This window comes from Hordeum vulgare, chromosome 7H, assembly GCF_904849725.1.
Source record: "Hordeum vulgare subsp. vulgare chromosome 7H, MorexV3_pseudomolecules_assembly, whole genome shotgun sequence".
Classification (NCBI taxonomy): domain Eukaryota; kingdom Viridiplantae; phylum Streptophyta; class Magnoliopsida; order Poales; family Poaceae; genus Hordeum; species Hordeum vulgare.
Window position 1 is genome coordinate 478,568,053 of NC_058524.1, and position 25,903 is coordinate 478,593,955.

A 25,903-nucleotide genomic window follows, 5' to 3' on the forward strand; every position below is an offset into this window, starting at 1 on the left:
AATAGTGACTTATCACCATCATCGTCTGTCTTCCTTTTAAAGATCCATCGTTACTCAATAGTCCTATGACCATCAAGTAGTTCTTCCAAAGTCTACACTTTGTTTTCATACATGGATCCTCTCTCGGATTTCATGGCTTCCAGCCATTTTGTCGGAATCCAGGCCCACCATTGCTTTCTTCATAACTCGTAAGTTCATTGTTGCTCAACAACATGACCTCCAAGACAGGGTTACCGTACTACTCTGCAGCAGTACGCGACCTTGTCGACCTACGAGGTTTGTAGTAACTTGATTCGAAGCTCAATGACCACCATCATCAGCTTCCACTTCAATTGGTGTAGGCGCCATAGGAACAACTTCATGCGCCCTGCTACACACTGGTTGAAGTGATGGTTCAATAACCTCATCAAGTTCTACTACCCTCCCACTGAATTCTTTTGAGAGAAACCTTTCTTCGAGAAAGGATCCGTTTCTAGAAACAAACACTTTGCTTTCGGATCTGAGATAGGAGATGTACCCAACTGTTTTGGATATCCTATGAAGATGCATTTATCCGCTTCGGGTTCGAGCTTATCAGACTGAAACTTTTCCACATAAGTGTCGAAGCCCCAAACTTTCAAGAAACGACAGTTTAGATTTCTCTAAACCTCAGTCTATACTGTGTCATCTCAACGGAAATACGCGGTGCCCTATTTAAAGTGAATGCGGTTGTCTCTAATGCACAACTCATAAACGATAGTGGTAATTCGATAAGAGACATCATAGCATGCACCATACCAAATAGTGTGTGGCTATGACGCTCAGACACATCATCACACTATGATGTTCTAGGTGGCATGAACTGCGAAACAATTTCCACATTGTCTTAACTGCGTACCAAAACTCGTAACTCAGATATTCATTTCTATGATCATATCGTAGACAGTTTATCCTCTTGTTACGACGAACTTCACTCTGAAACGGATTTGAACTTCTCAACATTTCAGACTTGTGATTCATTAAGTAAATACTCCTGTATCTACTCAAATCGTCAGTGAAGTAAGAACATAATGATATCCACTGCGTGCCTCAGCACCCATTGGACTGCATACATCAAAACGTATCACTTCCAACAAGTTACTATCTTATTTCATCTCAATGAAAACAAGGCCTTGCTCATGTGGTATGATTTGCATGTCACTAGTGATTCGAAATCAGGTGAGTACAAAGATCCATCAGCATGGAGCCTCTTCATGCAATTTATACTAACATGACTCAAGCGGCAGTGCCACAAGTAAGTGGTACTATCATCATTAACTCGTATCTTTTGGCACCAATATTATGAACATGTGTAACACTACGATCGAGATTCAATAAACCATTGAAGGTGATTATTCAAGAAAATAGAGTAACCATTATTCTTTTTAAATGAATAATTGTATTGCAATAAACACGATCCAATCATGTTCATGCTTAACGCAAGCACCAAATAACAATTATTTAGGTTTAACACCAATCCCGATGGTAGAGGGAGCGTGCGACGTTTGATCATATCAACCTTGGAAACACTTCCAACACGTATCGTCACCTCGCCTTTAGCTAGTCTCCGTTTATTCCGTAGCTTTCATTTCGTGTTACTAATCACTTAGCAACCGAACCGGTATCCAATACCCCCATGCTACTAGGAGTACTAGTAAAGTACACATCAACATCATGTATATCAAATACACTTCTTTCGACTTTTGCCAGCCTTCTTATCTACCAAGTATCTAGAGTTGCTCCGCCTCAGTGACTGTTCCCCTCATTACAGAAGCACTTAGTCTCGGGTTTGGGTTTAATCTTGGGTCTCTTCATTAGTGTAGCAACTGTTTTGCCGTTTCACGAAGTATCCCTTCTAGCCCTTGCCTTTCTTGAAACTTAGTGGTTTTACAAACCATCAACTATTGACGCTCCTTCTTGATTTCTACTTTCGCAGTGTCAAACATCGCGAATCGCTCAAGGATCATTGTATCTATCCTTGATATGTTATAGTTCATCACGAAGCTCTCACAGCTTGGTGGCAGTGACTTTGGAGAACCATCACTATCTCATCTGGAAGATTAACTCCCACTTGATTCAAGTGATTGTCGTACTCAGACAATCTGAGCACACGCTCAACGATTGAGCTTTTCTCCTTTACTTTGTGGACAAAGAATCTTGTTGGAGGTCTCGTACCTCTTAACAAGGGCACAAGCATGAAATCACAATTTCATCTCTTTAGAACATCACTTATGTTCCGTGACGTTTCAAAACGTCTTCGGTGCCTTTCTTCTAAGCCATTAAGTATTTTCCACTGAACTATCGTGTAGTCATCAGAAACGTGTATGTCGGATGTTCACAGCATCCACAAACGACGCTCGAGGTGCAGCACACCGAGTGGTGCATTAAGGACATAAGCCTTCTGCGTAGCAACGAGGACAATCCTCGGTTTTATAGACTTAGTCTGCAAAGTTTGCTACTATCAACTTTCAACTAAATTTTCTCTAGGAACATATAAAAAATAGTAGAGCTATAGCGCAAGCTATATCGTAATTCGCAAAGACCATTAGACTATGTTCATGACAATTAGTTCAATTAATCATATTACTTAAGAACTCCCACTCAAAAAGTACATCTCTCTAGTCATTTGAGTGGTACATGATCCAAATCCACTATCTCAAGTCCGATCATCACGTGAGTCGAGAATAGTTTCAGTGGTAAGCATCTCTATGCTAATCATATCAACTATATGATTCATGCTCGACCTTTCGGTCTCATGTGTTCCGAGGCCATGTCTGCACATGCTAGGCTCGTCAATCTTAACCCGAGTGTTCCGCGTGTGCAACTGTTTTGCACCCGTTGTATGTGAACGTTGAGTCTATCACACCCGATCGTCACGTGGTGTCTCGAAACGACGAACTGTAGCAACGGTGCACAGTCAGGGAGAACACAATTTCGTCTTGAAATTTTAGTGAGAGATCACCTCATAATGCTACCGTCGTTCTAAGCAAAATAAGGTGCATAAAAGGATTAACATCACATGCAATTCATAAGTGACATGATATGGCCATCATCACGTGCTTCTTGATCTCCATCACCAAAGCACCGGCACGATCTTCTTGTCACCGGCGTCACACCATGATCTCCATCATCATGATCTTCATCAACGTGTCGCCATCGGGGTTGTCGTGCTACTCATGCCATTACTACTAAAGCTACATCCTAGCAAAATAGTAAACGCATCTGCAAGCACAAACTTTAGTTTAAAGACAACCCTATGGCTCCTGCCGGTTGCCGTACCATCGACGTGCAAGTCGATATTAACTATTACAACATGATCATCTCATACATCCAATATATCACATCACATCGTTGGCCATATCACATCACAAGCATACCCTGCAAAAACAAGTTAGACGTCCTCTAATTTTGTTGTTGCATGTTTTACGTGGTGACCAAAGGTATCTAGTAGGATCGCATCTTACTTACGCAAACACCACAACGGAGATATATGAGTTGCTATTTAACCTCATCCAAGGACCTCCTCGGTCAAATCCGATTCAACTAAAGTTGGAGAAACCGACACTTGCCAGTCATCTTTGAGCAACGGAGTTACTCGTAACGATGAAACCAGTCTCTCGTAAGCGTACGAGTAATGTCGGTCCAAGCCGCTTCAATCCAACAATACCGCGGAATCAAGAAAAGAATAAGGAGGGCAGCAAAACACACATCACCGCCCACAAAAAGTTTTGTGTTCTACTCGAGAAGACATCTACGCATGAAGCTAGCTCATGATGCCACTGTTGGGGAACGTCGCATGGGAAACAAAAAATTTCCTACGCGCACGAAGACCTATCATGGTGATGTCCATCTACGAGAGGGGATGAGTGATCTACGTACCCTTGTAGATCGTACAGCAGAAGCGTTAGTGAACGCGGTTGATGTAGTGGAACGTCCTTACGTCCCTCGATCCGCCCCGCGAACAATCCCGCGATCAGTCCCACGATCTAGTACCGAACGGACGGCACCTCCGCGTTCAGCACACGTACAGCTCGACGATGATCTCGGCCTTCTTGATCCAGCAAGAGAGGTAGAAGAGTTCTCCGGCAGCGTGACGGCGCTCCGGAGGTTGGTGATGACCTTGTCTCAGCAGGGCTCCGCCCGAGCTTCGCAGAAACGCGATCTAGAGGAAAAACCGTGGAGGTATGTGGTCGGGCTGCCGTGGAAAAGTCGTCTCAAATCAGCCCCAATACCTCCGTATATATAGGTGGGAGGGAGGGGACCTTGCCTTGGGGATCAAGGAGCCCCAAGGGGGTCGGCCGAGTCCAAGGGGGAAGGTCCCCCCCCCAAACCGAGTTGGACTTGGTTTGGTGGGAGGGAGTCCTTCCTTCCCTTCCCACCTCCTCTTTTTTTTTCTCTTTGATTTTCTTCTCTAGGCGCATAGGGCCCTCTTGGGCTGTCCCACCAGCCCACTAAGGGCTGGTGTGCCACCCTCAAGGCCTAAGGGCTTCCCCGGGGTGGGTTGCCCCCCCCCCCCCCCCGGTGAACTCCCGGAACCCATTCGTCATTCCCGGTACATTCCCGGTAACTCCGAAAACCTTCCGGTAATCAAATGAGGTCATCCTATATATCAATCTTCGTTTCCGGACCATTCCGGAAACCCTCGTGACGTCCGTGATCTCATCCGGGACTCCGAACAACATTCGGTAACCAACCATATAACTCAAATACGCATAAAACAACGTTGAACCTTAAGTGTGCAGACCCTGCGGGTTCGAGAACCATGTAGACATGACCCGAGAGACTCCTCGGTCAATATCAAATAGCGGTACCTGGATGCCCATATTGGATCCTACATATTCTACGAAGATCTTATCGTTTGAACCTCAGTGCCAAGGATTCATATAATCCCGTATGTCATTCCCTTTGTCCTTCGGTATGTTACTTGCCCGAGATTCGATCGTCAGTATCCGCATACCTATTTCAATCTCGTTTACCGGCAAGTCTCTTTACTCGTTCCTAATACAAGACCTCGTAACTTACACTAAGTCACATTGCTTGCAAGGCTTGTGTGTGATGTTGTATTACCGAGTGGGCCCCGAGATACCTCTCCGTCACACGGAGTGACAAATCCCAGTCTCGATCCATACTAACTCAACGAACACCTTCGGAGATACCTGTAGAGCATCTTTATAGTCACCCAGTTACGTTGCGATGTTTGATACACACAAAGCATTCCTCCGGTGTCCGTGAGTTATATGATCTCATGGTCATAGGAACAAATACTTGACACGCAGAAAACAGTAGCAACAAAATGACACGATCAACATGCTACGTCTATTAGTTTGGGTCTAGTCCATCACATGATTCTCCTAATGATGTGATCCCGTTATCAAGTGACAACACTTGCCTATGGCCAGGAAACCTTGACCATCTTTGATCAACGAGCTAGTCAACTAGAGGCTTACTAGGGACAGTGTTTTGTCTATGTATCCACACAAGTATTGTGTTTCCAATCAATACAATTATAGCATGGATAATAAACGATTATCATGAACTAAGAAATATAATAATAACTAATTTATTATTGCCTCTAGGGCATATTTCCAACAACATCACCCTTTAGACTTGAAGGGAAAAACCAACACATCTGTAACACCAAGCAGGCCCCACCTTCATGTGACCCCACCTCTCATTACCGCGGCCCCCTGTCCAGTTAGCGTAAGTGGAAACATATTGGCTGAAATATGTTTTCTTGGTGGGAAAGCGTACTTTGCTTCTACTTTGGCTAAGAATACGTTTTCTATTTGTAGAAGGTGTATTTTCGAGAAAGGCGCTTTCTATTTTAACCGCCATGGGCTTGTTTGTGAGGAATTTTTTTCTCATTAGTCCCTGATCTTCAGCTATCCGTATCTCCGCTACTGTAACTCCAAATCAGGTGACTCCAAAGCCCATGTTCTCGTCTCGTCGAGCCCATTCCGTTGGTACCATTTTCACTATCTTGTCACAGTGTGAAAATGACCGTTTTCCCTTGCAAGCTTCTCGCACTTCTGCCCGGTCAATCCTTCATCCCGAAGCAAGCCACGACATCCACTTGCATGATGTAGTAGTCGTGGTTTTCTACTTGAATATTTAATTAATTTTTCTTGTTAATATTTTGTGAATGCTTTATATATGCTTGTGAATCCGTGCTTATATTTATGCCATGATCATATAGTTGACTACTTACTAATGTTATTATCATGTTTTAGTCTAGTAATTATTTCCCGATGTTAGTGGTCATGTTATGCTCGTATTAGTGATGCTTCGTTCTACTTGTGCTATTCATGCTCATCGCTATGACATGCTCGTTTGCAGCTCGTAGAATAAATGCTTTATTACTGTTGCTATTATGATCTATATGTTAATGGTTATGCTTACCCTTCCATGCTTATGTTGCTACATTCTCATATGCATTGTTATTTCATCATGTTTTTATGACTTAGCTCATCACCTTTCAAGTTTAACCGGACATTAATCGAACTTGAAGAAATTTGTTGGTTGAGTCATGGTTCCATCGAATCGAGCTAACCAGTGCAGCAACACTTGCATATATGGTAAGGCCCTGATTTGGTCTATTGTCATGCCTCTCGCCAGTGCCTCCAACTAGGGAAGGTTATGTGAGCGTGCTACCCTGATCAGGTAGGTGGCTGTAAGCCTTGTGTGCCCGTAGTTGGTATAGGCGCCTTTGTCCCCGTTTGGGACTGTTTTTGTTTTGCCATGACGGTGGCCGTTTGATGTCCAGAGTGGAATCTGGGGCCACCCATGACTAAGACCAAAGGGGACTTGGTCGGAGTGGCCAGGAGAGTGTCATGCAATAGCTCGGTTTTGTCGGAACATCGTTGGTCCACCCGAATGGGAGCATGGGGCCATGGGTTATGTGGTGTGGGCATAGTGTACTAACCTCTCGATAGTCGTGCTCGTAGATATGTGCTCAGTTTGTAGTAGGTCACACTATGGGTCAACAGTAATAATAACTTGCTTAATAAACAACCCTGGTTTGATGAGGAAAGAAGTTGGTTGCTCTTTATGTGATCGTGAGAGGATCACCATGGTATCATGGATACCGAAGTTGGTTGAGGTTTATGATGTCATGTGATGATTGTCGGTAAAGATCAAGCTCCTTGTGGTTATGTGATAATCACTACGATATTGTTAATACCAAGCTTGATTTGATCTAGAGTTTATCGTGTGATGTCCACAATGGTAAGTTGATACATGTGGTAGTTACGAGATAACCCTGATCGGAGTAAGTTGAAATGTGATAGTTTAAACATGTTGCATGCTAGTATAACCATGTTTGTATGTTCATGCCATGCTCATCTCGTATTGTTCTAGAAATATCATGTTTATCATTAATTTGTAACCTGTAAATGACATGCTATTGTTTTTCTTCATTACTTTGGTTGTTGTGAGCTTGCGAGTACATTCAAAGTACTCACATGGCGTGTCATGCCAGTTTGCAGGTCATGCCATGACTGCTTGATTGCCTAGAATCCAGAGTATGCGAGCTAGGATAAGTGTTCTAGCCAGAGTCCCTACGAGTGGAGTCCATCGCCATCGTCGTTGTTCTGCTACTTCGAGTTGTTCTGCTGCTAGCATAGAGCAACCCGACCAAGCGTAGTGTCGTCGTGTCGATGTAATTCGTTGTGATATAGAAACCATTGTATATGTATCATTTGTAATAAGAACTGGTTTGTTCTATGCCAAGCAGTGTCGTATTCCAGAATACTTGATCTATGGGCTAGAATACAGGGTGTTCCGGTCTCTCTGATTCAAGGTGCCACATGGGCTTTTGTACTTTCTTTGGTGTTGACATTGTGGCCCTTTTGTGGAGAAAGACTCTTAAAGTAGCTTTTGTTGGGCATGTCGAGAACGGTCTTTATGTGGTTAACTTATCGGAGCGACCCACTAGGACCGCGACCTGCTTAATGGCTAAATTTGATATGGGATGGCTTTGTCATCGCCGGCTAGCCCATGTCAATACGAGACCTTTGCAAAGTCTCCTCAAATGGGATCACGTTCTTGGACTAACAAATGTGAGTTTTGCCAAAGATCGTGCTTGCAGTGCTTGTATTGAAGGAAAGCTACACGAGACAACTCACCGACCCACGACTACCATATACTCGAAGAGGACCGTGGAGCTCCTTCACATGGATCTCTTTGCTCCTCCATATTTCAATAGTCTTGGGTGAATAAAGTATTGTTTCGTGATAGTGTATGATTACTCAACATATACTTGGGTATACTTCTTCAAGAGGAAGAGTGATACCCAACAAACCGTCATCGACTTTGCCAATGAAGCTCGACATCAACATGAGGCAAAGATATTGATGATTAGAAGTGACAATGGCACCGAATTCAAGAACTACACCTTGAATGTGTTTTTTAGTGATGAGGGGATCAAGCACCAATACTCCGCACCATATACCCCTCAACAAAATGGTGTAGTGGAAAGGAAGAACCGGACGTTGATGGACGTGGCAAGGACCATGATGGCGGAGTTCAAATCTATGTATAACTTTTGGGCCGAAGCCATCAACTCCCCATGTCATGCATCTAATCGGCTCTACCTTCGCAAAGTCTTTAACAAGACTCCTTATGAAATTCTTACCGGTAACAAGCCCAACCTCAAGTACTTCCGGGTGTTCGGTTATAAGTGTTTCATTCTCAAGAAAGGTGCTCGTTTGTGTAAATTTGAACCTAGAGCTCAAGAGGGCATATTTTTTGGTTATGCTACAAACTCTCATGCTTACCGTGTCCTCAACAAGTCCAATGGACTCATTGAGGAGATGTGTAACATGGAGTTTGATGAAAACAATGGATCCCAAGTGGAGCAAAGTGGTCTTTGTGATGTAGGTGATGAAATTCCTCCCCAAGCCATAAGAAGGACAATGTTCCACTCTAGTGGAACCATCAGTGACGCAAGACCCACACGCTTCTGAAGAACAAAGTGAAGGCCCTCAACCTTTGTGATCAAGATCAAGGACAAGATCAACCTCATGATGGTGGTTCACCAAGTGATGTACTTGATCAAGATCACACCTCCGAGCAAGCTCAAGATCAAGAGCCGGCTCAAGATCAAGACCAAGCTCACGATGGCGGTCAAGGTCACAAAAAGGTTCCTCCTCAACTTTCCATGGAGGAGATTCGAGAAAGAAGTGCCACCAAGAATTTTGCCAAGCTTGAAAAGAGACAACATGTGTTGGAGAATTTCTACGGTAGCTTGCAGAGAGGGGTAACCACTTGTAGATAATTGTCAAACTTTAGTGCACATCATGCGTTCGTCTCTTAGATCGAACCCTTAAAGGTACAAGAAGTTCTCGAGGACATGGAGTGGCTTGAAGCCATGCATGATGAACTCAATAACTTCGAGCATAACAAAGTGTGGCAGTTAGTGCCAAGACCAAAGGAGAACCATAATGTCATTGGAACCAAATGGATCTTTAAGAACAAGCAAGATGCAAACGGTGTCACCATTCGCAAAAAGGCAAGATTGTTAGCACAAGGCTACTCCCAAGTCTAGGGTATCGACTACGGTGAAACCTTTACTCTATTTGCTCGCCTTGAATCTATTCGCATGTTGCTTGCATTCACTTCACATCATGACTTTAGAGTATATCAAATGGATGTGAAGAGTGCATTTATTAATGGTCCCTTTAAGGAGTTGGTATATGTCAAACAACCTCCGGGGTTCGAGGATCCCAAGTTCCCCAATCATGTATACGTTCTCGATAACGCATTCTATGGCCTTAAACAAGTCCCACGTGCATGGTATGAGCACCTTACTGAGATGTTACAAGATCGTGGGTTTGAAATTGGGAAAGTTCATCTCACTCTTTTCACAAAGAAGGTCAAAGGGAGCTTCTTCATATGCCAACTATACATTTATGATATTATCTTTGGTTCTCCTAACAAAGCTTTTAATGAAGAGTTTGCCACACTAATGACCAAAGAGTTTGAGATGTTTATGATGGGAGAGTTGAAGTTCTTCCTTGGATTCAAAGTCAAGCAACAAAGTCAAGGAACCTTCATCAATCAATAAAAATATACTCAAGACATGGTCAAGAGGTTCAAGATGGATGATCTCAGATCGGCCAAGGCAAACACTCCCATGCCTCTCAAATGCCAACTTGACTTAGATCCCAATGGTAAAGTTGCGGATCAAAAGGTATACCCCTCTATGATTAGCTCTTTGCTTTACCTTTGTGCATCTAGACTGGATATTATGTTGAGTGTGGGAATTCGTTCACGATTTCAATCCACACCAAAGGAAAGTCACCTCGTGGTTGTCAAGCGAATCTTTCGATATTCGGCTCAATCCCCAAACTTTGGCTTATGGTATCCCAAAGGTGCTTCATTTGATCTCATATGATATTCGGACTCGGATTGGGCGGGAGACCGTGTGGATAGGCAGTCAACTTCCGGAGGTTGCCAATTCCTTGGTCACTCTCTCGTAAGTTGGTCTTCAAAGAAACATAATTGTGTTTCTCTATCGTCCATCGAGGTGTTGTGCTGCTGCAAGTTGTTGTGCTTAGTTACTTTGGAAGAGGCAAACTTTAAAGGATTACGGTGTCACTTGTGACAAAGTGCCGCTTTATTATGAGAATGAAAGTGCAATATCGATCTCCAACAACCCGATTCGACACTGCAAGATGAAGCACATTGATATTCATCACCATTTCATCTAAGATCATATCAAGCGTGGAGAGATTGATCTTATTCACCTCGACACTCATGACAACTTGCACATATTTTCACGAAGCAATTGGATGAAGCAAGATTTCGCGAGTTAAGGTATGAGATAAATATAATTGACTCGAGCAATGTGGATTGAAATTAGGCTCATCCCACCACTCTCATCATACTATCTTGTTTATATGTAGGCATGGATTTAGGGGAGTGTTGTTCTCTCAATGAACTCTCCCTCCCCTTATTATGCATAAGTCCATCAAGTCTTTCACATTAGTCATCTTAGATGACACTTGTGCTTCAAAGACGAGTTTTGGTCATGGGCCCAAGGTTAAAATCTTCGCGGTGTCATACCAATTGACTCAAACATATGTGGCCTCGGCCACCGCCCCCTCCGAGTGAGGCATTTGCTTTTGAGAGCTTATTCATGTGTTGAGTTACTCCAAGGTTTGCTCTCTTTGTGTTTGTGCTCTTTTAAATTGGAATGTCTCTTATTGTATTAAATTGTTGGGACATGGTAAATGAAGGACGAGTGCGAGAGGAGAGCGGTGGACTTGGTCGACTTGTCAATTTGGTGGAATCTTGTGTGGGTTATGTTTGTCTAGTTCAACGTGGCGGACGCGCCTAGGCCTCCTTGTATCCACCACATATATGGACTGGATATGAGGGGTGTCAACCAATCTGGAGGTATAGGGACGTTTCGAGGGGCATGGCTAGGTCTTGATTTTATGACAGGTCATTGATAAGGCCGTCCGCGTGGACATATATTGTGGCATTTAAGGAGCCCGATTGCAGGCCAACTTACTTCTCTTAGGAACACATACAAGAAAAAGGATAATGGTAGCCTGATCTTAGGCCAATGGTTGCGACTTCGAGTGAGTATGAGGAGCTGAATTATCCACGTGACCGCTTTGTTCTACAATGCTCTAGACGTAGTTTAGCTCAGCTAGGTATTGACCTGGTTTTTCTTGTAAACATAGTCAAACTATTCTTATTTATGAATGTGCAGGAACACTCTACCTTCTTGGCACAGTTTTGTTGATAAAATATATGGTATGCAACCAGACATGCTTATACTCTTTACTTATATAATTGTATGCAATGAATTTCCATTTGAAATAAAATCATATCTGATTCCATTTTGAGAGATTCATACATAGATATGAAATAACTTTTTCATACTGCAATGTATGATTAATTTCCTACCGAAGTGAATTGTAAAATTGAAAACAAAATGAAATGAAAAACATGACAGAATTACAAACGCATGAAAAATTTCAAAAGTCCACTCCTTTCATCTTTGTTTTTGTTGGTTTTATTCCTGAAAGCTTTCTGCTGACTTTGCCTCTTAGATGATCTCTCGTTCGGAATAGACGCCACACTTTCTTGTGTCAATGGCCAGCACAATCCAGCTGACACTCCATTTCTTTCAAGAGATTCTGCTGGGTCAACACTCTCTCGTGACAATGATGAGCACAGTACAACTTCTTCATCCAGATCGATTACCAACTCGTTTTGATTTGGTACTTGACCTTGGTCAGAGGGCAATTTCCTCTTCTTGAATGGGTTGTTGTCAGGGGTGTTTTTCGGTTTCACTTCTTTGTATTCCACTGCTGGAGAGGAATGCTTCTGCGGTAGAAATTTGCCAAGGGCAAGGACTCCTTTGTTGCCCTTCTGTTCACCACTAGTAATCTCATCAACAGCAAATGCTGTTCAAGAAAACAAGAAGCAGTTATTCAAAGTCCTGGAATAAAGTTGTTTCATTGCAGTAAAGAGCAAAGGGTAAAAATGCCACTCTTTTAATTAAAAACAAGGAAGTCTTATAAAACCTTTGGTAACAAAGTAACTAATGCATAGATTAACAATGGTTTAACTTCATATACTTTTTAGACAGTAAAAGACAATGCTTGCCTGTGATGTCATCTCTGCTTTCCTCAGATGAACAGATTGTAATAGAGCTCTCTTGTGTCAAAATTTCCTGAGAACCATACTGATTAGCAACATTGAGAGCAGAGGTATCAATAAACTCAATGCTGCTAATGGTTCTGGAGAATTGTTCAAAGGTCTCCATTGTAACAGGATTCAAGCGCCCCTCTGCTATCGCTCTTGCCATTGATGGGGCTAACGCTCTTTAGAAGATCAAGGAATGAGCACTGATAAGATAAGGAAATATAAAATAGTTCTATGAAACAATATAAAAACTGTGTTAATGTCAGGTTGCCTATTACCAGCAAATGCATATCTTGTGAAATTGTGCATTCACTTTAGTGGTAACTTGTGAACTGTGGTCATGTCTAAGAAGCTATGTTTTTTTTCCTTCCTCGGCTGTTTAAGGTACCAGCAAATGGATGTATAAAAATTGGGAGTATCAAAATCATGTTCCATATTGGTGCTGTTATTGTCAGAAAAGCAGTCGTCCATTAAATTACTGCATACAGATGTCACACGCTACAGCTCATGAATAAAACAGAACTCTTTAAGGATACGGTCCAAGAATATCCAGGTCTCCCGCCAAGTAGTTAAGATATCGTTCCTCCAAAGGTTTTAAATGTTTCAGTGACTTGCTTTTGACGTCATATCTGGGACATATGAAGGAAAGCGACTTATCAGATTTTGTACAGGCACAATGTCTTTGTGAAATACATACGGAGTACAAGATACACATAACTAACACAAACACAATCTTACACTCTAGCATGATTGAATACTGCAAGAGTTTTCCAGAAGGAATCAATGTAATCATCCGGCACGGAATACCGCTTGTCAAGCTTCAAGGTTGATAACACCTGCCAATAATTATATGAGAGATGCTAGGGGGGCATGTTTCTCATGAGAATGAATGAATTTTTGAAATATCTGGATGGCACAACATTAATCACTGCAGATTAAACAATGCTGAGAATATGTTTTGAGATGTAGAAATAGCATGGAATCAGTAGAGTAGTTATTCTTAGTTTCTTACAAGGTCAATATTTTTATGTTTTGAGATGAGAGAATATGCCCTTTTAGTACCAATGCCAGGCACTGAGGGAAGAAAGTCACATCCTGCAAGGACACACATACCTGTCCATATGAAAATTGAAAACGTCAACAGAAAACAAAATTTGGGGGGGTCACTGCATACAGGGTGAGAACTGAGAAGATATTGCAAAAAGGAAGGCCTAATTGCACAAGAGCTGGACAGATCTAAGATGAAAGCATGCCCCTAACCTACAGAGCAAGTTAAACTAGCAACTGCATGCTATGAACAGAAGCAAGAAAAATAAATGATTCTTTAACAGATGAACCAATCAGTCACACCATAGTGCTCTAGTTCAAGTTTTCAAGATGCAGAAAAGATTTTTACCAGTAAAAAGGTTTTGATCAAAATCCTGGAAGCAAAGACCATCTTTTACAGTCTCCAAGGTTTTCTCCATTATGAATTCTTCACCATTCCCGAAGCGATCCATCTTAAATATAATCTACAACTTAAAATGCATTAGATAAGATACAGGATACAAGAACAAAAAATGAAGACCAAAGTGAATATCTCACAGCAGTGCAACCATATGCTATTAAGTCACTGTCTTCGGTTATAACAGCAGCTATGCCCCCTTGATCAGCATCTAGAGTAGCTAGATATGCCAACTGTGCATCTGCTTCGTATGGAGCAACCACGAACTCGACATTTTCTGTCTTCAAAACCTGTGTTAACAAAGATTAGATTTTGCTACATGAGATAAGGAATTTTGTTACATGGAAGAGCTTTCAAAGAAGCACCTGAATCAGTTGATAAGCCATCGATGGAGTAATTTGCACAGCTTTCTGCAGATGAATGAGATTAGGATGCTTTAATAGAAGTAATCTAAACTGCACTAGAAATTTAGAAACATGAAACCATATTTCCTTTAAACGATAGAAAAACAAGTCATTGGCTGCTCAAAGGAACTTTGTGCTGATATTTGTTAGACTGTATAGTTCTCTGTATATATACGTGTATATTGTAACGTATCCTTGGTACACCATCTATAAATATATGCGATAGGCCACTCCTAGAGGATTGAGCCAGTTCCCCCAAACCCTTCGTTTAACATGGCATCAGACTAGGTTAGGGTTTTAGGTCGCCACCTCTCTCCTGGCCGCCGCGCCGTCGCTCCGCCTCGGGCCGCCGCCGCCGCCGCGATCTTCTGTTCGCCGCCGCCGCTGCTACCGCGCCTCTCCGGCCGCTGCGATGACGACCACCGCCACCGCTTCCGCCTCCGCCGGCTTCCTCCCGGCCTCCCTGGCTGCGCTCCTCTCTCGCCCGACCGACGCCGCTGTTGTCGCTGCTCCGATCAGCACCCGCAGCGTCGGCTCCATCTTCTCGGCGGCATCGTTCTCGCCACCACCACCGGCTGCCGCACCTCGGTGCATGTGCTGCCATTGGTTCCCTCCTCGGGAACCCCCTCGGCGCCCGCTACGGTCGCCGCCCTCTCGGCGCCGCTGGTAGCCGCCTCCACGCCGCCTGCCACGACGCCCGCCATGGAGCCCTACTTCGACGCCAACACTGCTCACCCGCCGCCGCCGATCGGTGCCTACGGGGCTCCGGCGCCTATGACAGCGGCTACTGCGGCGTACACGCCGCCTGCTGTCTTCACGCCGGGGAGTCTACCTGCGCCGTTCCAGTTCGGCCACCTCATCACCACCAAGCTATCTTCGGATAACTACGTGTTCTGGCGTGCGCAGGTTCTTCCACTCCTTGGGAGTCATTACCTCCTCGGCTACGTCGACGGCTCCTATCCGTGCCCTCCTGCGGTCGTGGACAGCGTCAATGGACCCGTCTACAACCCTGCGCATCGCGTCTGGACAGGGCAGGACCAGGCGAACCTCTCGGCTATCCAGGGGTCGCTTACCCCGGAGGTTGCCGGGATGCTCGTCTTCGCCAAGACCTCTCACGAGGCCTGGACTATCCTGGAGCGCTCCTTCGCGTCGCAGTCGCAGGCGCGTTCCAGTGCTCTCCGTCGCCAACTTGGCGAGTGCGAGAAGCTCGATGGCACGGCCACTGCCTTCTATCACAAGGTCAAGTCCATCGCAGACACTCTGGCCTCCATTGGCCAGCCTCTCACCGACACCGAGTTCAACTCCTACATCGTCAACGGTCTTGACGAGGAGTATGATGGCCTTGTGGAGATCATCAACGAGCGTGGCCACACGTCTCCAATGCCGGCACACGAGCTCTACTCGCGTCTTCTTCTCACCGAGCAGCGCGTGGAGGCACGCCGCACTCGTGGCCGAGGTCTTCCCTCGGCAAACGCCGCCTACAAGGCGGGTCGCGGCGGTTCGGGCCCTGGTGCCCACTCGGCCCCCTCGGGCAAGGGTCCCCCCGCGCCGCTCCTCTCGGCCCCCCCTCCTGCATCGTCCCTTGGGGGGGTCGTCCTACCCGGGAGTGCCAACTCTGTGGACGTGCGGGTCACTATGCCTCTAAGTGCCACCGCCGCTTCCAGAAGAGTTTCCTTGGCCTCTACAACGACGGCAAGGACTCGCGCAACAATGAGCGTCAGGCGCAGTTGGCTGATAAGCCAGCACCTCGGGAGCAGCAGGGACACACGCAGTCCTATCCCATCGACCCCCACTGGTACATGGGCAGTGGGGCTACGGATCACCTCACCAGCGAGCTCGGCAAGCTCCACTCTCGTGAGGCCTACCACGGCACCGACAAGGTTCACACCGCCAATGGAGTAGGTATGCGCATCTCTCATATTGGTCAAGCATCTCTTCTCACTAGCCATACAAATAGGAGTCTTCAACTTCGTAATGTCCTTCGAGTTCCTGCTGTGACGCGTAATCTCCTTTCTGTTCCTAAGCTTAATGTTGATAACAATGTTTTCTGTGAATTTCACCCCTTTGATCTTTTTATTAAGGATCGGGCCACGAGGGACGTTCTTCTTAGTGGACGGCTATGCCAGGGTCTCTATCGTCTGGAGCATCCTGGCGTCTCTCGGGTTTTTAGTGGAGTTCGTGTTTCGCCGTCACAGTGGCATGCTCGTCTTGGTCACCCTGCCACTCCTATCGTCCGTCATATTTTGCGTCGTCATGAGCTTCCTAGCATGTCTAGTAATAAAGATGTAGCAGTGTGTGATGCTTGTCAGCAAGGGAAGAATCATCAACTTCCTTTTTCAGCATCTAGTCGTGAGGTCAAACATCCTCTTGAACTTGTCTTTTCAGATGTATGGGGTCCTGCCCAGACTTCTACCAGTGGTCATAATTATTATGTCAGTTTCATTGATGCTTACAGTCGCTTTACTTGGCTTTATCTTCTTAAGCGTAAATCTGATGTGTTCCATATAGTTGTTCAATTTCAAAAACATGTTGAACGCCTTCTCAAGCATAAGATTGTTCATGTGCGGTCAGATTGGGGTGGCGAATATCGCAACCTTGATTCCTTTTTCAGCTCGCTTGGGATCGCGCATCGTTTAGCATGTCCACATACACATCAGCAGAATGGTTCTGTCGAACGTAAGCATCGTCATATTGTTGAGACTGGTCTTACTCTTTTGGCCCATGCTTCTGTTCCTTTTCGGTTTTGGAGTGATGCTTTTACCACCGCATGTTTTCTCATCAACCGTACTCCTACTCGTGTTTTAGACATGAAGACTCCTATCAAACTCCTTCTTAATGAACAACCTGATTATACCTTTTTTAAGGTGTTTGGGTGTGCTTGCTGGCCACATCTACGTCCCTACAATAAACGTAAGCTGGAGTTTCGTTCTAAGAAGTGTGTTTTCCTTGGCTATAGTTCCCTTCATAAAGGATACAAATGTCTTCATGTTCCCACAAATCGTGTCTATATATCTCGGGATGTTGTGTTTGATGAACATGTGTTTCCCTTTGCCAACTTACCTGTGTCCACCCATGAGTCGCCATCCATGCATTCATTCTCTCTTGCCTCTGACCAATTTGATGATGTTGCATATGCTCCTATTTTGTTACCTAACCATGGTGCAGGTGTTGGTAGAGGTGCTCGTCTTGAGCTTCTGGACGAGGCTGCAGCTGCACCAGCTGCTGCCGGTCGCGACGACCGCAGTTCCCTGGCGACGCCGGTTCGCGACGACCGCAGTTCCCTGGCGACGCCGGTTCGGTCGGCCCCCTCTCGGCGCCGGTGCAACCGGCGGCCTTGCCTGCGCCCGGGCTGCTGCCGCTGGCCTCTCGGCCCGCGCCACCCCCGGCAAGCCCTCGCCCCGCCTCGCCCGTGCGGCCGTCCTCGCCTGCGTCACTGTCGCTTCGCTTGTCGGCGCCGTCCAGCCCCTCGCCAGCTGGGCACCCGTCACCGCCGCCCAGCCCCTCGCCGGCTGGGCTGTCTTCACCGCCGCCCAGCCCCTCGCCGGCTGGGTCGTCTTCCCCGACGCCCAGCCCTTCGCTGGCTGGGCCCTCTTCGCCGACGCCCAGCCCCTCACCGTCTGGGCTCCCATCACCGCCGCCCAACTCCCCGCCGGCTGGACCCTTGCCGGCTCCTGTGGCCTCTCGCCCACACACGCGCAGCCGCAGTGGTGTTGTCTGCCCTCTTAAGCGCACCGACGGCACTGTTGCGTGGTATGCCTCTTGCATGGCTGTTGCTCTTGCGGATCCGTCCTTGGAACCGCGTACGTATCAGGCTGCGATGACTATTCCTCATTGGAGAGAGGCTATGGAGCAGGAGTATCACGCTCTTCTTCGCAATGAGACGTGGACTCTGGTTCCTCCACCCCCTAGGGTCAACGTCATTGATTCTAAATGGGTCTTCAAGGTAAAAAAACATTCTGATGGGTCTATTGAGCGCTACAAAGCGCGTCTTGTTGCTAGGGGATTTCGGCAGCGCTATGGTCTTGATTATGAGGACACTTTCAGCCCTGTGGTCAAACCTACTACTATCAGGCTTCTTCTGTCGCTTGCAGTTACTCGAGGTTGGTCTCTCCGTCAGCTTGATGTGCAGAATGCTTTCCTTCATGGCTTATTGGAGGAGGAGGTTTATATGCGACAACCTCCTGGTTTTTCTGATCCTGATCGTCCTGATTATCTATGTCGTCTTACCAAAGCACTCTATGGTCTGAAGCAAGCACCCCGTGCCTGGCATGCCCGTCTTGCGACAACTCTTCGTGCTCATGGTTTTGCACCATCTACTGCTGATTCATCGTTATTTCTTTTACAGAAACCTGAGGTCACTATGTACTTGCTGGTTTATGTAGATGATATCATTCTGCTCGGTTCTTCACAGTTTACTGCTGACGCTCTTGTTCGTGCTCTTGGTACTGATTTTGCTGTCAAAGATCTTGGGAGACTTCACTACTTTCTCGGTGTGGAAGTGGCTCCTCGGGATGATAGTCTTGTTATGACACAAAAGAAGTATTCATTAGACTTGTTGCAGCGAGCTGGGATGCTTAAGTGCAAGACATCCACTACGCCTATGTCTACCACTGACAAGATCACTGCTGTTGATGGTGAGCTTCTGTCCTCTGCTGATGCTACTATGTACAGGAGTATTGTTGGTGGTCTTCAGTATCTAACGATCACGAGACCCGATCTCTCTTTTGCGGTCAACAGAGTTTGTCAGTATCTTCATGCACTCCGTGACACTCATTGGTCTGCTGTTAAGCGCATCTTGCGCTATGTACGACTTACAGTGTCTCATGGGCTTCACCTTCAGCCGAACCCTACTGGGGTGCTCTCAGCGTATTCTGATACGGATTGGGTTGGCAGTCCGGATGACAGGCGATCCACGGGGGGCTATGTTGTGTTCTTTGGCTCCAACTTGATCGCCTGGAGTGCTCGGAAACAGGCTACTGTGTCACGTAGCAGTACTAAAGCTGAATATAAGGTTGTGGCCAATGCCACTACAGAGCTCATATGGGTACAGTCTTTGCTTCAGGAATTGGGGATTTCACAACCGCAGCCTCCTATACTTTGGTGTGATAACATTGGTGCTACATACCTCTCGGCGAATCCGGTATTCCATGCTCGAACCAAACACATCGAAGTTGACTATCACTTTGTGAGGGAACGTGTTTCTCAGAAGCTATTACAGATCAAGTTCATCTCTTCAAAGGATCAACTTGAGACATCTTCACCAAGCCATTGCCTCTACCACAATTTGAGGTCTGTAGGCGCAATCTTACTCTCCTAGATTCTTTAGGGAGTAGTTAAGATTGAGGGAGGGTGTTAGACTGTATAGTTCTCTGTATACGTGTATATTGTAACGTACCCTTGGTACACCATCTATAAATATATGCGATAGGCCACCCCTAGAGGGTTGAGCCAGTTCCCCCAAACCCTTCGTTTAACAATATTTTATATTGTTAAACACAGTGCAAAAGGCCCGGGTTGAAAGGAGGATACTTAGAGAATAATGAGGGCCATAGGCTGAAATGGTGAATTTTAAGAGAAAGATAATTGAAGCTTCCATTTGTAAATTTGTAAGGACCTGCTAACAAACCTGAACATGTGAGTTTGTCGACAAGCATAATTCCACACTTGTACTTCAATCTAATTAGGTCAATGTGAAGAATGGAAAATCTTGTTTTTCCCTTGCGGACTAGAATTGCACAACTAGTAATAGAAAATGCATTGGAAAAGAAGAGGAAAGATCAAAGTTCAAGTGCATGTTCTTGCTTGGGTGTCTAGGTAGTTTGTGCACCCAGCGGAAGGTACTGAGTTTGAGTCCGTTCGCTGCACTTTATTTTTCACGTCGATCTATTTCTTCCACCACTGACAGTTGAGTCTCATAAAGTTTGAGTTTTCACCATTGACAGGTGGGTCCCATAAGGTTCATGCCAAAAACCACTCCACATTAGCAAGAAACCACTCAAAATTGGTATGAGGGACTAAACTTATCCGGTTTTGAAAGTTGAGGAACTAAAGTTTGCTACTTTTGGAGTTGAGGAACCAATTCTATACTTTTGAAAGAGCTGAGGAACAAAAAATATACTTTTCCCAAAGTTTTCTAAGTCATTAGAAATTCAATAGCTTTGCTGACATCAGTCACATTTTAAATCTTGAACCAATTTTTTAAACGGTTGTTTCTAGCATATGTCTTAGTTACATATGCATTGAATGTCTGAATATATCAAGTATTCGGAATTTTCTTGGTCTGGTAAATACTGCAAGGATAATTAGATGCTTACCCGGAAATGGTCGATTGCAGCAGCTTTATCTCCTTGCTCAAGCTTTTCTTTCCCCAACACCAAACTGAGTTCCCTCTTCCTGAATTTTAGTAACCAAGTGACTTATAAAATTGTACATATCAGAAACAGGACGTTAACCTTATTTTCGTTGCATTTAAATCCATCACAGAAATTTGTGCATCAGGGCAATGTTGTATTTATTTTTTGGACAACAAAAGCAATCTTCAAGGAACATATATAACATGGAAATCACTTAAATTCAAGCAGATGATTTTCCGGAAAGATCAGCCGCGTCTCTAGCAAGCCACGTGTCCTGGTCGCACTCACACACACGTCGATGACCCAACCCATCCTTATCCTCTAGCGCTTTGCTTTCCTCACTACTCATTCCTTCTTCCCCAAAATTCAGCACAGCCATGGACGCCAGCGACGCGAGTCCGCCGGTTGCTGTGAGTGGACGGCGACCACCACATGCCTTCTTTCATTCCGGACGGTGGAGTTGTTGCTGCGGGTGCCGCTGCGCTGCAATGGTGGGATGCAGCCTTGCAACAGGCGGGTTGCGGCCGGCCTTGCGGCACCAGCTGGTTGTGGAACTCGCCGGAGCGGCAACACTCTTGGTGCTGCAAAGCAACGTCTGGCGCGACGCGCTCATGGTGCTGCCGACGTCCGAAGGTGACGCGGCATGCTCCGCTCGCAGTGCTACAGTGAAGTGTGTGGCGTTGCAATGGAGTGCTGCCGGAGGGTGCAGTGAAGCAACGTGCGAGTCGTTGAAGCTCCAACGCAGCTGCAATGAAGCTCTGTCGAAGTTGCAACAGAGCTTCGCTAGAGCAGTTGGAGCTTTGTCGGGGCTGCAATGGAGCTTCACCGGAGCATCGTTGCTGCATTGAAGCTCCACCAGGGCTGCAATGGAGCTCGGTCGGAGTTGTAGTGGAGCTACGTCGGAGCATCAGTGTTGTGGTGGAGCTCCATCGGGTTGCAATGGAGCTCACCAGAAGCCACTGGTGCAGCGTTGGAGCTTCACGCAGGGCTGCAGTGGGGTTGCCTTGAAGCTATTGCTCTGGTTGTTGCCTGATGTGATCCTACGACCCCAAACACGCTGATCGGACGGCTGAACAGGCGGATGATTTTTTTGGCTGATTTGTAGCAGCTGCCATATAACATTCGTTGATGGCAGATTGCACTGTCCAAATATTAAGACTGAAAGCCAGCTACCAAAAGAGACTCTCAATGTTGACTAGGACCGAATCCTGGGTATACATACTTCCTATGTGAAATGCCTAACATAGTAAGAAATCATGTATATAATCTCAAACCATCGCACCAAGTTACGAGGCGACAGACGAAACTACGCATAAGGGCGGAAAAGGAACTGCATTTCTTAACCAGATGGTATTGACAAGTCGAATGGGCGTACTTGTGCCGGTCTTCATCCGTGGCCGACTTGCAAGGCATGCTGCCCCCGTCAAAGACGACGACGGGCACGACCTTGTGGTGCCGCAGGAGGTTGACATGGTGCATGAAGTAGCTGATGTAGCGCCTGGCGCCGGGGCTCCTGGGGCTCATGCACAGCTCCATGCTGCAGGAGTAGGCCCCCTTGTGGAGCCAGGAGTACGCGTCGATGCCGACCTGCGAAGGCGGCGGAGGAGAAGAACCGACGAATGAATTCGCGGAGACGAAAGATGCAACAGAACCTTGCGGGATTCGGGGGATCTGCTTACCCGCTGGCCGGCGTACTTCTTGATGTGCACGGGCTCGATGAACGGCTTCATGAAGCGGAGCAGGTTGGGGATTCCCATCGGTGCGCCGAGACGACGGTAGGCCGGGCGATTCCGGCTCGTTTCGGGGAGGATTTGGGTTGGGATTTGGGGGAGCGGGGGAGGAGCGGGGGCAGAGGCGGCTGAGGCGGGGGTAGATGACGCTCGAAGCTCGAGGGGGCATGGGGGGAGGTATGTGACAGGTTTAGCGGGAGTTTGGGTCCCACGATTGCCTGGGCAGTAAAAATTGACGAGCGAACGTTTTTGCTTCGCGCGCTCGGATCCATTTCCCGCGCCTCTCAATTCTCAGTTAAGCAGGTTCTTTTTTGCGGGGTGTTAAGCAGATATTCACTGCCACAAAAACTTAAACATGTTCAAGTTTACAAGAGTTCTAGGGTTTAGGGTTTGCCCGTGAGATATGCTGCCCTTAAAATTCAGTTATCGGTTTTCGATGGAAAGCATAGTTGGATTCTCAATTATGGTGTACTACTACAGTAGTTAGCGAAGTGTCGAGACATGGTGCAAAGTATATGGAATATTGTTACGTAGATCATGTTTGGTGCATATGCACAAGCATTTAGTTCAGTTATTAAACCCCTTGTATCTTGCAAAACCCTGCGTGAGTCAAAATTTAATTTTGTTAGACTCTTGTATGGATGAACCCAAATACCCAATGATCCCAGTGACTAGATTTGCCCTTGTTGCAAAAAGTTCCCTAAAATTTCACCCTTAGTGCAAGCGGTTTACTAGTTGAGGTATTGTCCATATTGTTTTTTTTCTCTTTCTTTCTCGCTACTTTTTCCTAATGTTTTTGACGAGTCTATTTGCCACAGCCCTGGAATACTGCTTGTAAATAGTTCCATTGCCATATATGGCATCATGTTTAAATTTCTTTTTAAATTAAAATGTGGAGGGAAAAAACTCTAGCACTAGGTTCAAATAAAAAACATTTTGAATGAATGCGAAATGGCCTTTAGAAAAAGTCCATGATTTTTGAAAAGGATGAAAACCTCTGAAAAACTTATGCACTTATTTTTGGACCATCTTGGGATTTTGAAACAACTCACAACTATTTGAATTGGAGCCATTAAAATGCTATAAATAATGTGCTCCACAAATTCTTAAACTTTATTTGGGGCTCTGTAATAACTCATGTAGCATCCCAAATAATTTTTCAGAAATTATAAAAATGATTTAGTATTTTAACTAAATCGATACAGAGTTGCAAAATAGAAAAACTGGAAATAAAAGAAAGGAAATAAACTAACCTCGCTTACCTGCGGCCCAAAAACCAGCCAGCTCACCAGGCCCAGCTCACCACTCGTCTTCTCCATCGCGCGAGAAGGACGCGCGGGAAAACCCTATATGACGCACGTTGCGTCAAGTTGTCTAGCAATCGCACAGGGATTGACAAGCGAGTGATGACCTGGGCCAACCCGTTGAGCATTTCCTTGATCCCGGTTTTCAGCTGTTCTTTTTTCGGTTTTGGCAACATTCTACAAGATTCCCTGAAACGGTATTTCTTTTTCTTTTTGATTTCTTTTATTATTCTTTTTCGTTTCTTTTTTTTCTGTTTCTGTTCAAAAATGTTCTCAATTTTAAAAAAATATTTCGAAATTTCACAAAATGTTTCTGAATCTAAAAAAAATGTTCTGGAATTTTAAGAAATGTTCCAAAATTTAAAAAATATTTTGGAATTTGAAAAAATATTTCTGAATCTAAGAAAATGTTCCAGAATTCTAAAAATGTTCTGAAATTTGAAAAATGTTCCGGAATTTGAAAAAGAAAACTGTACTGAAACTTGAAAAATGTTCCAGGTTTAAAAAAATGTTTCGAAACTTGAATTGTTTCGGAATTTGAGAAAATATTCCAGAATTTGAAAAAATGTTCCAGAATTCAGAAAAATATTCCAAAATTATTAAAACTGTTATGGAATTTGGAAAAAAAATGAATTTGAAAAAAGGTTCAGAATTTGAAAAAATGGTCCCGAATTTCTAAAATGTTCCGGAATTATAAAAAATGGTTCGGAATTTGGAATATGTTTCGGAATTTTAAAAAATATTACAGAATTTGAAAAATATTTTGGACTTTTAAAAAATGTTGCAGAATTTGAAAAAATGTTCCAGAATTTAAAAAATGTTACGAAATTTGAGAAAATGTTCTGGAAATTTTATCTAAAGATTTCAGATTTTCCAAAAAAAATGTTCTGAAATTTCATAAAATGTTCCAGAATTTGAAAAAATGTCTGTGTAGTTGAAAAATTGTTCAGAAATCCAAGTTTACGAATATTGTTTTGCATTTATAAGATAATTCTTCATAAATTCATATAATATTTCCATTTTTTAATAATGTTCATAAATACAAAAGTTGTTCCCGTTCCAAAATATTTCTAATTTATTTCTTTTCTGTAAAAATGTTTGAGATCCTGAAAAACGTGTTTTCACAAAATTTAAGAGTTTTAAAATTTGTTCATATATATAAAAAAAACACGTTCGAAATTTTGTAAACAGTTCATATAAACTGGCCATCTATTTTGTACAGTTAATCTTTGGGTACTTGTTTAATTTTCAAAGAACAGAGTACACCGAAAATAGAAGCAGTAGTGAAGAAAAACGGCCCACACAGCACGCCAATGGAATAATGTGTGCGAAACAGTGTCTGTTTGACACAGAGAGCGTCACATAGGAGCTCCAGGACGCGCGCGTGTATTCGCCGCGTGCGGGCACGCGCAGCGGAAAATCCCTATTTGGCGCGCGTTCCGTCAAAATGCCGTAGCTTCGCATAGGAAGATCGAGCGGTCGTCAGGATTGGGCCGACCCGTTTAACCGTCTAAGTGTTTCCTGTTTTGGAAACCTTCTAGAGGTTTTTAGGCGGGTTTTTTCGGTTTTGGGAACTTTCTAGAAGATTCTTTTGCGTTTCTGTTTTCTTTATTCTTTTGAGTTTCTTTTTTAGTTTCTCTTTCAAAATTGTTTTGGATTTTCAAAAAATGTTTTGGAATTTGAAAAAATATTTCATACTTTGGAAAATGTTCATAATTTAAAAAATGTTCGAGAATGTAAAAAAATGTTTCAGAATTTTAAAAAACGTTTGGAGTTTGAAAAAATGTTCTGGTATTTCAAAAAATGTTCCGGAATTTGAAAAAATGCTCCGAAATTTGAAAAAGTGTTTCTGAATTTGAAAATATATTCTGGAATTTCAAAAAATGTGCTGGAATTTGGAAAAATGTTATGGAATTTGAAAAAATGTTCTAGAATTTGAAAAAATGTTCTGGAGTTTGTAAAAACTTGTTCGAATTTGAAAAAATGTCCC

At 44.5% G+C, this 25,903-nt stretch overlaps 1 protein-coding gene across 1 annotated transcript; it reads right to left on the minus strand.

Moving 5' to 3' along the window:
* Positions 1-11,834: 11,834 nt before the first annotated feature.
* Positions 11,835-22,822, minus strand: LOC123410020 (exonuclease 1). Its single transcript, XM_045102890.1, has 11 exons — positions 22,559-22,822; positions 22,255-22,466; positions 20,841-20,919; positions 14,488-14,532; positions 14,263-14,412; positions 14,075-14,189; positions 13,691-13,791; positions 13,417-13,514; positions 13,215-13,307; positions 12,640-12,857; positions 11,835-12,437 (listed from the first exon to the last, which is right to left on the minus strand). The coding sequence occupies exons 1-11, from the start codon at positions 22,634-22,636 to the stop codon at positions 11,986-11,988; spliced, it is 1,641 nt and encodes a 546-aa protein (XP_044958825.1). The 5' UTR covers positions 22,637-22,822; the 3' UTR covers positions 11,835-11,985.
* Between the last annotated feature and the right edge of the window lie 3,081 nt (positions 22,823-25,903).